Here is a 17,046-nt window from a genome sequence, read left to right as displayed (position 1 = left end):
TAGGAAGGACTGAATATATGATCTTTGTGTAGAATAGCTGAGACTAATTTTCTTCAGGCTAAGCAGTGAGCAGAATGTGTATGTGCTTTGAGCAATAAGTGTATTCTATTTCCTTGTTTCCAGGAGGAGCACACGAGGACAGAAATAAATCTCGTCCTGTTGTAATAAGTTGCGTTAGACCTGGAGGACCTGCTGACAGGTACAATACATCTTTCTGCAGCAATACAGATGGCTCTGGATTGTTCTGGCACACAATCAGATAAGCTATGCATCAAATGCTCTAAGCAAATATAATGAATTTAAAAGTCCTTACAACGTATTAAAAGCAGCACTGACAAAAAGATCTGCCGAGGATGCTCATTCGCTGTCTCGTACATCTGCTGGATTTTACAACGCCAGAGCAACCTTAACCAAAATGCAATAGGATGACAATACTTAACATTCTTCAAAAATTGTGAGACAACCAGGCTGATGAAATAAGAAAATCTATTGAGATGTCGTCAAATACAATGTGACAAACTGCAAGCTTGTTCCCTCACTAGAGATCAGGGGAATCTTCTGAAATTTTTGGTGTTTTAATTTAATACATTTCTATGTATTTAGGTTTTCTAGTGTGATGCTGTAAATTTAGAGTACTGTGTGTACCATCTGCAAGTGTTTTCTGACCTTATCACTATGTGATCTGATTGCCAGGTAGTATCTAAGCGATCCTAACAATAATCGGAGAGTGTAAATGAAGAAAAAGATCAGTAATTAAACTATTGGGAGATATTTGTCCATCACAGTGAGCTGGATGGGGACACTTCTCGCCAAGTTTGGCACATACAGTAACACTGGCTGCCCAATTTAAAACAATATTTTCTGTAAAATGCGGCAGCGCTTAAAATGAAATATAGCGGATTATGATCGTCGGACCTTACCGCAGTAAGGCCAACGTGTACTCGCTGACAGGTTCCCTTTCATCTAAAGTTTTACAAAACCTAACAAAGTACTTAAAGTGATATCTTTGGATATAATGGACCTTTATACACATATCCAGCGACTTGCCATGGCTGGTAGTGGAAGGGACAATGGGACATGTGAATTCTATATATGTACCCTGGATCTTCACAGGAATAAGATAATTTGTCATGACTGCACTCCGTTATTCTTAACTTTAGTGCAGTTATTACGGAAGAATTGTACACCTCACAATGTAATGGTTACCGAAGTGTATAGGGAAACTTTAACCTTTTTCTGAAGTTTACTTTAATATAAGGTAGCAGAGCTTTGTAGAGCCCTGGTGTAGTTGCTCTTCATTAGATCGTAATAAGCAGTTATTTTCCCATCACTGGTTTTCACATTAGAGTAATTTCTTTTCCTCGGTGACCTAGAGCTTGATAACTGTCAAGGTAAATGTTAAGAGGATGGACAAGTAGGATTGATGTCATGAACGTGGCAAATGAATCATTTTGTGTAAGTGGCTATTATCTCTAAACCACATTACATGAAATTAATAAGGATTGTTTTCTTTCATCCTGTTCTAGAGAGGGCACAATCAAGCCGGGGGACAGATTGCTGAGCGTAGATGGAATTCGCCTACATGGCGCAACACACGCTGAAGCCATGAGTATTCTTAAGCAGTGCGGCCAAGAAGCTACCTTACTTGTAGAATATGATGTCTCTGTCATGGGTAAGCAGAAGTACTACCATTTGTTACGAACTGATATTTATTCTCTGCATGTGGCCCACAGATCTTAAAATAATTGATGTATCAATACAGCGTTAACCTGATTTTAGTATGTTTTTTCCTCAATTTCTGTCAGATGCATTGTTAATGAGGAAACCTTGTGTGAATCCTAATAACCAAATACATAGATGTCCCCACATATCCACACATAGCTGCCACTATGCAATCCAGCTAGCAGGTAGATATTGTATTTGGGTTTTGACCTCACAAAGTCTCCGTTACGGCACTGCACCGGACAGGAATAAGAAGGGGACATGTTTTCATTAGATTTGCACAGTAGTGCAGCCTCAGGCTGAGATCAGGTCTCATCTTAAAAGGAAGACTTTTTTTGTATGTAGATTAAAGGGACTTTTTCATTTTCTTCTGGTAGGTTTCCTTTAAGAAAGTGCATTGTGGGTCACTGACATTTCACATGAAATTGCTCTTTAAGATTATACTAACCACATCTACAGTAACTATTAATATAAAGCAAATATGCTTTAGGAGTTTGAGTTCCGTTAATCCCGTAAAAGGCAAATTAAACCTTCTAATAAAGATAATGGCCTTCACCAGATCGCCAAGGAAGCATCATTCATGTGTGACATTTTATGGGCAGGATTAATTGTAACATTGCATAGTAATCTATAACCATGCACAATGTAATGTCTCTATTCAATTTAACTACATTTTCAGTGGAGCATGTGAATCGTGCTATAAAATACAAATATACTGTTGTGGTTTAATTTCAGAGGAAGAACTTACAGTAACCGTCCAAACAAGGAGTTCATATTTCTACCGAAAACAAGTCTTTATACTGCGCTGCTATATAGGGATTCATTTCAAACAAATTTACCATAATCCAATGTTACCCAATATAACAGATGTAAGCCCAGAAATGTCTCCGATGTGTGTGGTATTGCCTGTTTTCCAGCATGGACATACTTTTCTTTACTTCAACTATCCGATAAATACCTCCTGTTTCATGTATACTATAATAGCTTTTAAATTCTTCATGTTGTTTTGCCCGCCCTTCTTCATGATTCATTCCTAAAGCTGTAGGTTCAGTCCTTGTAGGTCAGTAAATTTCTAGACAAAAGGGAACAAGAGATACGCAAACCCAACATGGACCAAAACTACAAATGTTTGACTGCTTCCTTAGACTTAATGCACAAAAGCGTATATATCTGCTCTGTACAACCTCCGAGTTGTAAGGAGGTATACTACAGCACCCATACATTTTTGTATATGCCTCTGTATTCGTCTGATTTCATATGGGGCATAAAGAGATTTTCTTTCTGTCTGATTTCATGTCATGTCCAACAGCAAAAAAAATTGTGGTATGCTCCATTGAATGTCGTATTACGGAAGTATTCTATATAAAATGGTGGCGTATGACAATTCCTGGAGTGCTTTTGCCTCTTTAGTACGGAGCCGCAGGTACACCATGTGCCTCTGTAACACTCTATCCATAACGCATTTCGCGGAAAACCACCACCACCCGATATCTTTACATTAGTCAGCATTTATGATTATGTCCGCTTAAAGTTACACTGTTCCATTTTTCATTACAGGGCATGTCCATATGGCTGCCTAGGTCTTTGTCAATAAAATAATTAAACTTAGGCCTAGTTCACACTAGTATCCTTCAGGAATTTTGAGGCCGATTTTGATCTGCCTACGCTTTTTTGCCAAGGGGTTTTTGGTGCATTTTTTTCCCACGGCCATTGAGCACCGCCGGCAAAAAAATGCAGCGAGAAAAAGTTTTTCCTGCCTCCTGTTTATTTCAATGGGAGATCAGAGGTGGAATCCCGGCATGAAAGGACATGCCGCTTTCTTTCCCCGAGAGCGGCTTAAAGCCGCCCGGGGAAAAGAAACGCCTCCGCCTCCCATTGAAATCAATGGGAGGCGGTTTCGCCTGTTTTTTTCCACGTTAAAATCAGCGCCAAAAAAACTCAGTGTAAACAAGGCCTTGGGTGAAATCGGTCACAAAAAATATCTTCTGATATGTTATAGATTTAAGTGAGAAGACCACATTGGGGAAGTGTGTGACTGATACTGCTTTTCAGAGCACTGAGATCCATTTTTCCACTTCTGTTACTGAAAATCTGACAAAACATTATAAGCAAGTATCCGTTAAAATTATTGGCAATTGTAATATAATAAGGAAAAAGAAATTACTAGAGTGTAATATAGTTTTATTAAATTACTTTTTTTCTACTATAGTTAGATAGGAAAATATTAGGACAGGTGAAATGCTTAGGGATAAGGTAACTGTATTAAATGCCTAACCCCAAAAGAATAACAGTTCTGCCTTATAAAGACTGGATTCAGATCGCATGCTCCCTCGTGTTCTGCATGTGTTTTTAAAAGTTAAATGGATTGCCTCATGAAAACAAGACTTTTTTTTTAATGAAGCTGCTGATCGCTGCAGGTCTGGCTTCTCACTCTCATGGATAACAGCTGACTTAACAAAGGACGTTGCCGTTGGTTATACATTTCCCTTGCAGTGATCGCTGTAGGGGAAATGGTAGTATTCCAGGTGGCCATTAAAATGAATGAAGTCTGCCTGAGCGAGCACATCTGTTTTGCTAGCAATTCTCTGTCCAAAGAAGGAACTCCCGAGTGGGGGGACCCCTCTAATGACGTCCATATGCCCTATGTACTGTATTATGACGGGATCGGTTCCATGAAACTGGTATAAAGCAAATATGTAAAAGGGTGACAAACGGAACCAGGGCACATTTCTCCTTTGTTGTGGTAACCGTTTTTGCACAAGTGACAACAGGAAATGCAGCCATATTGATTGCCACCTTTTGAATTAGCATCTTATGGTAAACGGTCAGTGTCAGCATGTGGACTCAATAACACTTCCTACTGTCACCCTTGCTAAAATGGCCACTAACAAAGTACACAAATGTCAATATCTTTAAAGGCCATGAAAACCCATGGCCAACCAATAACTTTGTCGACTACGCTATTGTTTCCACAAAAAAAACGGAAACCTTACAAAATGCTGAAAAACGGAAGCCATTTGCAAAGGAAGCATTACCATTTAAATTAATGGTAATGCAAACGGAAGCTATGGTTTCTGTTTGACTTTCCGTTCATGGGTTCCTACGAGGAAATGTGAAGCAGAACCCATGAACAGAACACGGCGGGATGAGAACGAGGCCTAATACTCCGTGTTTTTAAAAGAGGACTTGTCACCAGGTCAGTAAAGTCCAATTTCCTACATAAAAAATACACTGCAATACAAAAGAATTGCAGTGTATTATAAAAGCGATCAAACAATCGCATAGTGAAGTTCCATAGTGGAAAAAAAAAAAAGGGTAAAAGTAGTTTAAGAAAGTGATAATAAAGAAATGAAAAATCCCAAGGAAAAAATGAAAAACACCACTATTTGCCATTACACCCCCCCCCCTCCGAGAAAAGTTAATAAATGTTAATCAATAAATTATATATAAATATTCTATTAAATTAAATACAACTCAACCCGTAAAAAAGACCCCCACACGGCTGTGTCTATGGAAATATAAAAAAGTTATGGGTTTTGAAATTCAACGATGAAAAAACGGAAAAAAATGCTTGGTTACTTAAGTGTTAAAAATCATTACTAATACCCTCTATAGACCTAAATATCTTACTATCTACCCACACAGTGGAACAGAAGAATATATAGGAACGGGGGTAAGATCACCATCTTTATTTCTGAAAAGGAGAACGGTAACTTGGCCCAGACCCCCCACCCCCCTAACTTTATTTGACCCCTTAAAGACCAGGCCAATATGAGGTTTTTTTCATTTTCGTTTTATCGTCCCCGCCTTCCAAAAGCCATAACTTTTCTATTGCTTCATCAACATAGCCATATGAGGGCTTGTTTTTTGTGGGACAAGTTGTCGTTTTTCATGGCACCATTTATTGTACCGCATAATGTACTTTTTGTTTTTGAGTTTTATTTTTACGGCGTCCATCAGGCGTCCATATTCACCTAATTCTACAGGTTGATACGATTACGGCAATACCAAATTTATATGTTTTTGTTTTATGTTTTATTACTTTTAAAAAAATTATAAGATTTGCTAAAAAAAAAAAGTTTTGTGTCACTATATTCTGAGAGCCATAACGTCTTTTATTTTTCCATCAATTTAGACGTGTGAGGGCTTAAATTTTGCGGGGTGAGCTGTAGTTTTCACCGATACCATTTTTGTGGTACATGCGACTTTTTTTTTTTTTTATTTCGTTTTTATTGAATTTTTTACTATGACATAAACAGAGAATGTATGCATCGGTTTAGCCAACATGACTACAAAAGCAGTATTACACTTAATTAACATAAAGCATACAATGCAATATATGAAAACGAGGAATAAGGAACAAAGAAAATAAGTCATGGCTGCTTACACATGTAGTTAGACAGAGAAAAAGGATTGTATGTCCTATAATCAGGCACATAAAATTATACAAATGGTCAGGTCGGTAGATTCTCACATCAGAGTGAAAGGCCCAGAAGAGAAGAACATGGGGGAACAGGTCTCTACAGAGCTTATAATATGTTGACTCGTATAGTTATACATGAGAATCACATAAATAAATAGGTCCACATTTAATTACACAGAATTACTATATATAAACGGAGGGCAAAGCATTTAAGTTGAGGTAATAGCAGGCACAGAAGCTCCCGATGTCACAAAGTTAAACCATGTGGACCAATGACTTGTAAATTTGCCTACAGAATTAAGCCGAATCGCCACCATTTTTTCCATGGTGCAGTCTAAATTAACCAGATTAAGTACATGCGACTTTTTGATCACTTTTTATTCCTTTTTTTTTTTTTTGGAGAACTAAGGTGACCAAAAACAGCAATTTGCATGTTTTATGTATATATTTTTTATGTCGTTCACCGAGCGGGTGAAGCAACGCTATATTGTGATAGTTCTGACTTTTACGGATGCGACAATACCAGTTATGTTAACTTTTTTTTTTAACATTGCTTTAAGGTTAAACCAAAAAGAGGAACCAGTCACGACCAGATAATAGAAAAAGTTAAAAAAACATTTATTGAAGTCAATTAGACACAAACAAGCAAATAGATACAACTATACACAATAAAATAAGCCCTCATAAAAAGATGGAATCAGAACATGAAAACAGCATGGACCCCCAGATAGAAAACCGGCCACAAGCTCGCCCAGACTATTAAGGTGCATAAGTTATAGATTTACAGAGAGTGCTAGGTATAGTACATTTGCACAGATTGATAAATGAACACAGATAGATATAAGTGCAATCACAGACATTTGTTTAATAAAAACGGCACTACACCTATACCTACAAAGTGCAGAGATAACCGGGAGATCAGGACCGGGATAGAGGGGGGACTGCTGCTGCGCCCGACGCGCGTTTCGCTGATGCTTGGCCGGTTATCTCTGCACTTTGTAGGTATAGGTATACTGCCGTTTTCATTAAACATATGTCTGTGATTATATCTATCTGTGTTTGTGTCTAATTGACTTCAATAAAGGTTTTTTCACTTTTACTATTATCTGTTTATTTGTGTGTTTGTGTTTTACTTTTTTTTATTTTTTCACTTTTTCTTGTCCATGGGGGCTGCCATTTTTTTTTCCATCTCTGTATGTGTCGATTAACGACACATACAGACATGGAATACGGCACATACAGTCCCATAGTGAATGCGAACGGGGCCTCTTCCATCCACTATGCTGTACGCCGTCTGTGTGGGAACGGCGCATGCGCCGCTCCCACACAGCCCAAATTGGAGGTCTTCGGCCGAGCGACGTCCGGCGCCATTTTCTTGTGGACCGGAAGCCGCGGCCGGACATTAAGATTACTACTTACGGTCGCGGCTTCTGGACTTGTGCACTTGGAGCGGAGGTAGCAGACGGAGCGGAGGGAGCGGCAGGAGCAGGTAAGTTAGGTCTGTGTATGTACGTGTTTTACTGTGTATTTACTACTGTATGTTAACCTACGACACTGTGTGTTAGCTCAAAAAATGGCGAGACACAGTGTAGGAGGTTTGACCGTTCAATCCCCTCCTTTCACCTGGCACTAGCCAGGATAAAGGAGAGGGGATTCTGTGAGCTCACTAGAGCGAGTGAGTTTTCTCAAATTTTGCAGCATAAAGCAATGTGGTTGCTTTACCACATGCAATCATGTAATTTTGGGAATTGCTCCATCTAGTGACCAGCACTGGGAAATGTTATAAATTAGAATCTAATTTATAATATTTCCTGACTCGTAAAAAAATAAAAAAAAATAGGACAATGTTTAATCATTTATACACTAACTGTTTAACTAAAAAAAATAAAATAAAAATTCTAGCGACACATTCCCTTTATGGAAAAAAATGGGAAAAGGGAGGTTTTTTGAACTTTCAATCTTCTTTTTTTTTTTTTTTTTAAACAATCTAAAAATCTTTATTTAACAGTTTTTTACTTTTTTATTAGTCCCCCTGGGGGACTTAAAGCAGCAATCGTTGGATCTCTTGCATGATATAATGAAATACTAATGTATTGCAGTATATTGTGATTCTGACAGTCTCCTTTGAAGCCCGTCCAGAGGCAGGGCTTCAAAGGAGTACAAACATGGCAGACCTGGGGGCCTTCATTAGGGGCCCAGGCTGCCATAACAACCGTCATCACCGGCTGATCCCATCACGGGGGGGGGGACGTGATGCCATGTTCGAGGGGGCGCCCCCCTGATTCTAACAATTTAAAATCCACGGTCGCGATTGACTGCGGCATTTAAGGTGTTAAACCGGTGGAATCAAAGTGATCTTTCATTCCGCCTGTTTCAGTGAGGTGTCGGCTGTATAACACAGCCGTCACCCGCTGAGTATGGAGCGAGTTCAGCCCGTGAGCCCGCTCCATACTTCCCCTTAACGGCTACCGCGTACCAGTACATGACATGTCGCTAAGGGGTTAAATGGGCACTGTCATTTTGACAAACTTTGCAGAAATTAATAGTACAGGCGATTATAAGAAACTTTGTAATATATCTTATCAGAGTAACAAGCCTCTTCCTGCTCCCCCTTCTTCTGTTAAACTGACTTTCACTCTGAAAATTCAGCTCTATCCGTCTCAAATCGAACTGCAGCTGGAGGGAAGATTGAGCAGGAAGTGCAGGTGATACGAGCAGAATGACAGGCATAGAAACTTTCTATCACAACCAAAGCACTTTATTCACATTAGTACTTCTATATATATGTCCTGTATGATCCTGGGGCTGTTTCTGAGTGAGAGAGAAGGTTATGGAGGGAGCAGATTCTCCTCTTCTTACTGTGTGTAGTGTATGGCTGCCAGTTTCTATCCCCCAGCTTAGAGAGAAATGCAAGCTACAGATATAGCATGCAAAGCGGAAAACTGCTGAAAATTGCATAATCAAAGTCATATACTGTAATGGCCAGAAATAGTGCTGCTCTTCATGTACACACACATGGTAGCTATTCCTGAAAATTCAAATGAAATGACAGGAACAATTTAAACATGGGATTTTATTAACCATACCTCCCAACTTTCAAGTATCGCAAAGACTGACAACTAATGTGGCGCATAGCGTGTCACGGCAATTGTTTTCTCTTTTAAGCCACGCGTCTAACTCCACTTATACACACCCGGCTCAGCCCACACAGTATCATGCTCCCATAATGCCTCCATAGAACCCCCACACAGTATGATGCCACTATAGTTCCCCTCACACAGTGTAATGCCAAATAGCTGCCCCCGCACAGTATAATGCCCCCATAGATGCACCCATACAGTATAAAGCCAACAAAGTTGCCCCATACAGTATAATGCCTACACAGGTGCGCCTCATACAGTATAATTACCCATAGCTGTCCCCATACAGCATAATGCCCCCATAGCTGCCCTTATACGGCATAATGCCCCCATAGCTGCCCCACACAGCATAATGCCCCCCATAGCTGCCTCCATACAGTATAATGCCCCCGTAGCTGCCTCCATACAATATAATGCCCACACAGATGCCCCCATACAGTATAATGCCCCATAGTGCCACAATGCCCTGTAGATAGTGCCACCATGCCCAATGAAGATAGTGCCCACATATTGCCACACTGCCCACATATAAAGTGCCAGTGCCCATGTAGATGGTTCCCACAGTGCCCATGTAGATGGTGCCCATACAGTACCACAGTGCCCATGTACATAGTGCCACAGTGCCCAGATATCAAGTGCCAGTGCCCATGTAGATGGTGCCCATAGAGTGCCACAGTGCCCATGTAGATAGTGCCACAACCTCCTTGAAGAGAGAGCCACCCTGCCTGTAGATAGCGCTAACACCCCCTGTAGATCGCTCCACTGGGGCTCCCTCTAGGAGCGGAATTCCCAGCCAGATCAACGGCCATGCTGTGGCCGGGTTTTCCTCTTCAGGAAGAAACCCTGACATCACTGTCCATACATGGACAGTGACGCCAGGGGCTTCTCCAGAAGGGGGATCCCCGGCCAGAGCGTCGGCAACGCTCTGGCCGAGGATTCCGCTCCAGAAGGTGCCCCTGACGTCACTGTTCATATATGGACAGTGTCATCAAGGGCTTTCCCAAGACAGGAGTACCCGGCCAGAGAGCTTGCGCTGCTCTGGCCCGGGACTCCATAGTTGAATGCTGGAGCAGGGAGCAGAACTGAATTCAACTGTATCTGTGTCCTGAGGATGCAGATACAGTTGAAACCGGGACATACCACCTGCCGCCCTGGACAGCGGGATACGGCCCGGAATCCGGGACTGTCCCGCTGAATCTGAGACGGTTGGGAGGTATGTATTATCATCAATAAATTTCTTAGCAGATTTTGATGCTGTTTCCCCTAAATACTTAAGTCCCCTTTAGCTATAAAACTTTTAAGCTACTATCTATCAAGGTCATAAGGTCATTCAATGGTAATTAAATAAATTTCAAACCATTTATATGTACTCCAGAATTATTTCCAAACAACTGGGCCCATTAGAATACATATTTGGAACAGGGCTATGATCTTTTAGCTATAGCTATCTTTGTGCTTGATCATAAAGATGATTGTTATATTCTAATGCAAACTCTTCCCATTCCTGTTTACTAAAATCTACCCTCAAGTAATTATATTCATAAACCAAATACCTGTTCTGCCATTGTTCCTCCATTATTCTTTCTATGGCTTTCTTTCTTAAGATCTATAAACAGAAGTCCCCTCAAGAAGGCCCTTGAAGCATCCCATACATTATGAACTGAAGCAGAGGACCAATTAAGATCACTTAATTTTAACCCCCATCAAACATAAGGGATCAATCGCAGGTAACCACCTTGAATTAATACTCTCAAATGATCTTGACCTTTCCTTCTTAGATACGAATTCCACAGCAATAGAAACATGATCTGAAATATTACAGGGACCATAGGTGCCATATCTAGCGCAATATCAATCTGAGAGAAAGGTTATGCAACTTATTGTAAAATGTAAAATCAGGGTTTCTAACCCACCAGATATCTGCCTATCCCATTTCTAATAGTATATTACTTAAATAACAGCTAGAATTTCTTTTTGAACAAGAACAGCCCCCTCTGTCCAGCTTCTCATCAATCACAAAATTGAAATTGCCAATAATCAATAATGGTGCCTGTTTCTTATGACGCATTAACTCTTCTAAATCAAAGAAAATTTGTGTTGAAAATGTCGGCATTATATACATAAATGCCATTATAAAAAAAATACCTTCCAGGGTACATTGTAGAAACACATTTCCCCAAATCATTATCTTTTTTATTTAATCTATAATTTGACCATCACATTTTTTATTTAATTAAATACGCTTACTCCTCTTGAATAGGCTAAAAAAACAGAATGATATCCTCAAGCGACTTCTTTTTTTTTTAACTCCTTAAGGACCGGCCTATTTTGGGCCTCAAAGACCAAGCAATTTTTTACGTTTTTACATTGTTGCATTACAAAAGTCATGACTTTTTTATTTTTCCATAAACATAGCAGTATGAGGGATTGTTTTTTGCAGGACGAATTGGATTTTGCATTGGCACCATTTTTTGTTTCATATGTAATTGATTATCTTTTATTCATTTTTGGGGGGAGCGCAGAAAGAACCACCGTAATTTCGCCATTGTTTTTTGGCTCCCCCCCCCCCAGCTGTTAACCGTGCAGTAAAAATAGCAAATTAACTTTATTGTACAGATTGGTATGAATATGGCAATACTATATATGTGTAGTTTAGATTACCTGTAGTTCTTGTTTTATGGAAAAAATAAAATTTTGCGTTGCCGCATTCCAGGACTCTTTATGAAGCTGTATGAGGGCTTGTTTTTTTTTCCATTTGGGGGTTTATTTAATTTATTGTCTAATTTGTATAATTTTATTTGGGGGGATGTAAAAAAAAATAGCAAATTTGCCATGGTTTTCTTGTTGATTTATTTTTACGAAATGCGCCGTGTGGTATAAATAATAAGTTATATTTATTATTAACAAGGGGTTTATTAATCTTTTCTTTTGGGGGGACTTTTTTTAATTATATTTTATTAATTGTATAAAAATTTTTTGCACCACTAGGTGACTAGAATCAGATTGTTTGTTTGTTTGATGGCTTCTACAAAAATGTTTTTTCCCTCATTGCTGACCCCCTACTTGCTCTTTTCCGCCTTCAACCCTGAATTTCCAAGCTGTGTTCTCTTCTTCCCAGCATCTCACCTCCCTCTCGATCCCGCAAGGCCTACAGGAACCAATCCGTCCCATTAGTATCTAAGCCAATGCAAGAAAATATTTACACCAATCATTATATCCCTTTTATTGTAAGTCATTCCTCTGCTTCTTTTACTGAGGAGAAATAAGTGATTTGCCCTCAAAAACAACACACAGTTTTTGAGGGAACAAGAGTACAAGAATCATATTTGCTTGGCGCAGCCATTTCGATTGCTATACATTTTTCCCCTAAAATGAGGACAATCGGTAACTACCTCTTGGGGATTGTTTTTGTATTTCTGTGGAACAATACTGAATATAAGGTTATCCAGACTGAGGTTTTTTTTGTTTTATAAACCTTACTGCTGTATGTTACTATATTACTGAACATGTTATTGGCTGTGTAAAGAGAATAACTAATTTTAGAAAAATGACAATAAATTGGTATACTGCACCCCAAATACCGCTGCTGCTGCTGCCTGATTCCGTTTCCATGTTTGTCACATTGGAATAATGCAGTAACTTAATGTCAGCAGGTATATACTGTGAGAGACTGGTATTACAACATTTTCAAATTGTGGTTTCTTTTTTTTTTTACAAGAGTAAATCCTATAAACACAAATTTAAAGGGAACCCTAATACTGTAATTGTTTCATCTATTTGCAGCAAGATATGCTTTTGTGGCTGCCTAAGGCTGTGTTTAAGCATAAATATGATTTTACGAAATTATGATAGTTTCCGACTACAAATATATCCTTGAAATTTAGAAATTCATTTTCATAAAACACTTCCTGGCAGGCTGTACATTAACCATTAACAACATTGTAGACAATTATGTGAGGAGGTTGGATTCAATCTGTAAAAAATTTTTTTTAATGATGAGAAAATCTTTATTGGTCCTATAACTTTCCTTCCGTTTGGAGCCACTTCTGGCTTTGGCTCAAAAAACTGAACCAAAAACTGCATCAAAACTGTGTGATCCTTGCCCAAAAATGCAACTGATTTCACAAAAAAAAACAACTAATAATATGAACACGTCGATAAAAAAGTAAAAAAATTATGGCTTTCGAAATGTGGAGATTGAAAAAAATAGCCACGTCCTTAAGGTTTTAAAAATCCACTTGATGCTTCCTGGAGAAAGTGCGATTTTATTTATTTTTTTGAATTCTAATTTTTTAATTTGTGATTCCACTAATATTTTAAAATAACTATAATTTTAATCTGTTGATTGAAACTGAGCAATTATTCGGAAGCCTAATTTAAGGCCTGGCTATTAAAACCACTACTCGGTAATCCAGTCACAATAAAATACATTGTATCCTGCTTCTGGACTTTTTCCATTCAAATCCTCAATTCCATATTAAGTGATGGCCTCCTTCTCCACAAATATTAATATCAGTGACCACACGGTCTATACATGTAATGAGTCATTACATTAGCTGGCACAATAAGTGCTGAATATTGGGAGGACTGAAAAAGAAAAACTTAAAAATTAACCTTTAATAAACCAAGGATAAAAGACTTTCAATATGAAAGTTGATAAAAACACTGGTCAAAACCAGTGTAAAAAGATGAAATCTCTGCAAAATCAGAGACACCAACCTTAGCGCTGCCGCATTTCATTTACCGGGTGCATACTAATGTCTTGGTGCTGTGAGTAACAGTAAAAGCTTCTGCCAATGTATAGTTCAAATATGGCTTTTCCCACAGTATCTTAGGTTTAGATAAGCTTAGGTCTGCTGATTGGTATGCTTGCAGTTTTAGGGGCACTAAAAGCTCAGTGATTGTATTTAAATTGATCCTATATGAAGTATATCTGGTTCAGTATTGGTCACCCTTGTTAATTTTGAAGTTTTTTCATTTTCCAACACTGGTTTTGGTTATTTCAATGATATATAAACAATGGCAGATTAAGTAGATTATAGGCCCTGGGCTGTTCCCCAAATTTGGGCCACTCTTCTCCACTGCCGCTCTGCCATGCCATGTCTATAGTCAACACCACCTTTCTGTGCAATCATTGACAAACAGGTGTTACGATTCCCCTTGTCAAAGGGCTGTGTCCCTACATACTGACAGTCTCCAACCACCGCTGACAGCATCACACTGGGTAGGGACACATCCTCATGATTGTCTATTAGTTCTGGGCTATACAGAGACATTTTGCGGAATAAAAGGATTTCCTATAACCGACATGTCAGAAGAGATGACAGCTGCTCTATAAATCCAGTGACTCACAGGTGACAACTTCTCTGATGGGAGTCGTTCTCTTTGCTTTTCTTCTTTATCTGACATAGACCATTATGGCGACTCCTCCTGACCACTGCAGAATTTCCTGCCGAGACCTCTTTGTCCCTCGCTTCTGCAGCCATTTTCAGCCGCTATAGACACACAAAAATTCAGGCACCAAATCCCCTAAATTGTTCCATACCCCAGACTAGACCCCTAAGCAAATTCAGACCCCAGGCACATACATTAACTCAGACTTATAAATTCGGACCCCAGACCAAACCCTAGAATACATACAGACCCCCCTAAACACAGACCCCAGAACAAACACCCTAAATAAATGCAGACCCTAGACCAGGCCCCCTAAATACAAACCTCAGACCAGACCCCGAGGCCTGACCCCCTAAACTAGTACACACCTCAGGACAGATCCCTAAATACAGACCCCAGACCAACTAAACTAATACAGACCCCTAAATAATAACAGACCCCAGATCAGCCCCTCCTAAATACAGACCACTTAAACTAATACAGACCGCAGGCCAGACCTCCTAAATACAGACCCCCCAGTCCTGACTCCCTAAACTAATACAGACCTCAGACCCCCTAAATACAGACCCTAAACTAATAGACCCCTAAATACAGACGCCTAAACTAATACAGACCCCAGACCATGCCCCCTAAATACACACCCCAGACCCCTTAAACTAATACATCCTCCTTATACTTACATAGCAGCTCATAGTCTTCTCTACGGAGTCTCGCTGCTGTACTAGGACCTGCCTACATGATCATGTGACCTGCAGGTCTCCCAACAGTAACAAGAACTACAGTACAAACATAAGGTCATTTGTCTTCAGGTCCTTTTGCAGGACATACACCATGCGTTTTTGCTGTGATTCACGGCAAACTCCCCTATGATGACCCGCCACTGTATATAAAGCAAGAAAGTTGTGGGTGTAAGATTTGGTGAATTATTATAATCTCTCCCTGCTTACTTATATGGACCATCACCTTGGCAACTATTGGCAAGAATGTGTGTTTTTATCAAATTGTGTTGATATTTGATGTCTTTAATCCTTGGCTTATTAAAGGTTAAGTTTTGCTTTTTCTGTAATAGTGGAAGTTTACAGCAAAATTTTTCTGATTTTGGTTATAGTGATTATTTATATTTATATTATTTATATATAAAGCTATGTGTCATAGGGCTATTGGTGCAGCTCTCTGGTCAATAACTGTGTCTAAAACCGGCTAAATACAAGTGAATCTGCCGTTAATTTGTTTAGCACTATGGATATACTGATGACTAGGGGGGCATACCATTCAAGTGTGCAATAGTCTGAATGATTTTCCCCAGGGAACAAAAAAACAATTGTTCTAGTTGTGACAATAGTCACTGCTCAGAGAATCGGAGGAAAGGGCATCAAAAGGGGTCATATACCGAAGTATTCTTCTGGACCATAGTCTTAAAGCCCACTGGGCAATTATTGGGCAAACGAGTACTCATAGAACGCTTATTCCCAAGCATTGCCCTGTGTAAACATGGCAGCGATCAGCCGATTAGCGGGCAAATGCACGTTCATCAGCTGATTGCATTGTTTTAAAAGCATAAACTTTTATCGTTGTCGGCAGCACATCTCCCTGTGTAATCCGGAAGACGTGCTGCCGACATGATAGAACTGTATGGGGACGAGCGATCCTAACAACAAGCGCTCGTCCCTATACATAGCTTCTTGTGAAAGGAGCAAACGAGCGCCGATCAATAAGCTGTCTTGTTGATTGACGCTTGTTGATACGGCCCACGTAATACTACCTTTAGTAACCGGAATAGATCTGAGTAGCAGTCTACTGTATATACCATATAAATATATACCAGATCCTGCATTATAATAGCAGCCCATGTTGCTTTGCATTGTAGGCTGGGTACCAAACATGGGACTGCACATTAGTCATAAAACAAGTTATTACTTTGATTGATGGTGCTCTGGGCAAGGAAATTTATTAACGTAATGTTAGTATTTCCATATGAATTGTCTCTTTCTTAGGTCTATCTTGTTAACTTTACAGACGTTTGTAAACCGGGCAAACTAATACTTACTAGAAGATCTACACACAATGATACAAAGGGTGAGTGAGCTGCGCCCATTTGACTGGAATCACACATGCAGTTTTTGAGCCAAACACAGGAGTGTATCCAAAAGAGAGAAGAACTATCGGTCTTTCCTTTATACTTTTTGTTCTTTTTATATCCAGTCCTGTGTTTAGCTCAAAGAACTGCCACAAAAAGTGCCGCAAAAGCTGCATGCGTGATTCCAGTCTTGGAGCTGACAATCTGCAGTAGATTATGATGGGGACACAACATTTTATGTTTAAACAACCTTTATTGGTTCTGACAAAGATTATCAAAACGTAAGGACC

At 39.4% G+C, this 17,046-nt stretch overlaps 1 protein-coding gene across 7 annotated transcripts in view; it reads left to right on the top strand.

The window, feature by feature from the left end:
• GRIP1 (glutamate receptor interacting protein 1) overlaps positions 1-17,046 on the top strand; it is a 472,389-nt gene that overhangs the window by 373,830 nt on the left and 81,513 nt on the right. For all 7 annotated transcript variants that reach the window (XM_075856910.1, XM_075856912.1, XM_075856913.1 and 4 more), the window contains 2 exons: positions 124-199; positions 1,527-1,672. In XM_075856910.1, the coding sequence (XP_075713025.1) occupies positions 124-199; positions 1,527-1,672 (222 nt within the window). The remainder of the gene's footprint in view (positions 1-123; positions 200-1,526; positions 1,673-17,046) is intronic.

Source organism: Rhinoderma darwinii, chromosome 3, assembly GCF_050947455.1.
Source record: "Rhinoderma darwinii isolate aRhiDar2 chromosome 3, aRhiDar2.hap1, whole genome shotgun sequence".
Lineage (NCBI taxonomy): Eukaryota > Metazoa > Chordata > Amphibia > Anura > Rhinodermatidae > Rhinoderma > Rhinoderma darwinii.
Note: the sequence above shows the minus strand (reverse complement) of the source record. Positions and strands in the feature narration are given on the sequence as shown.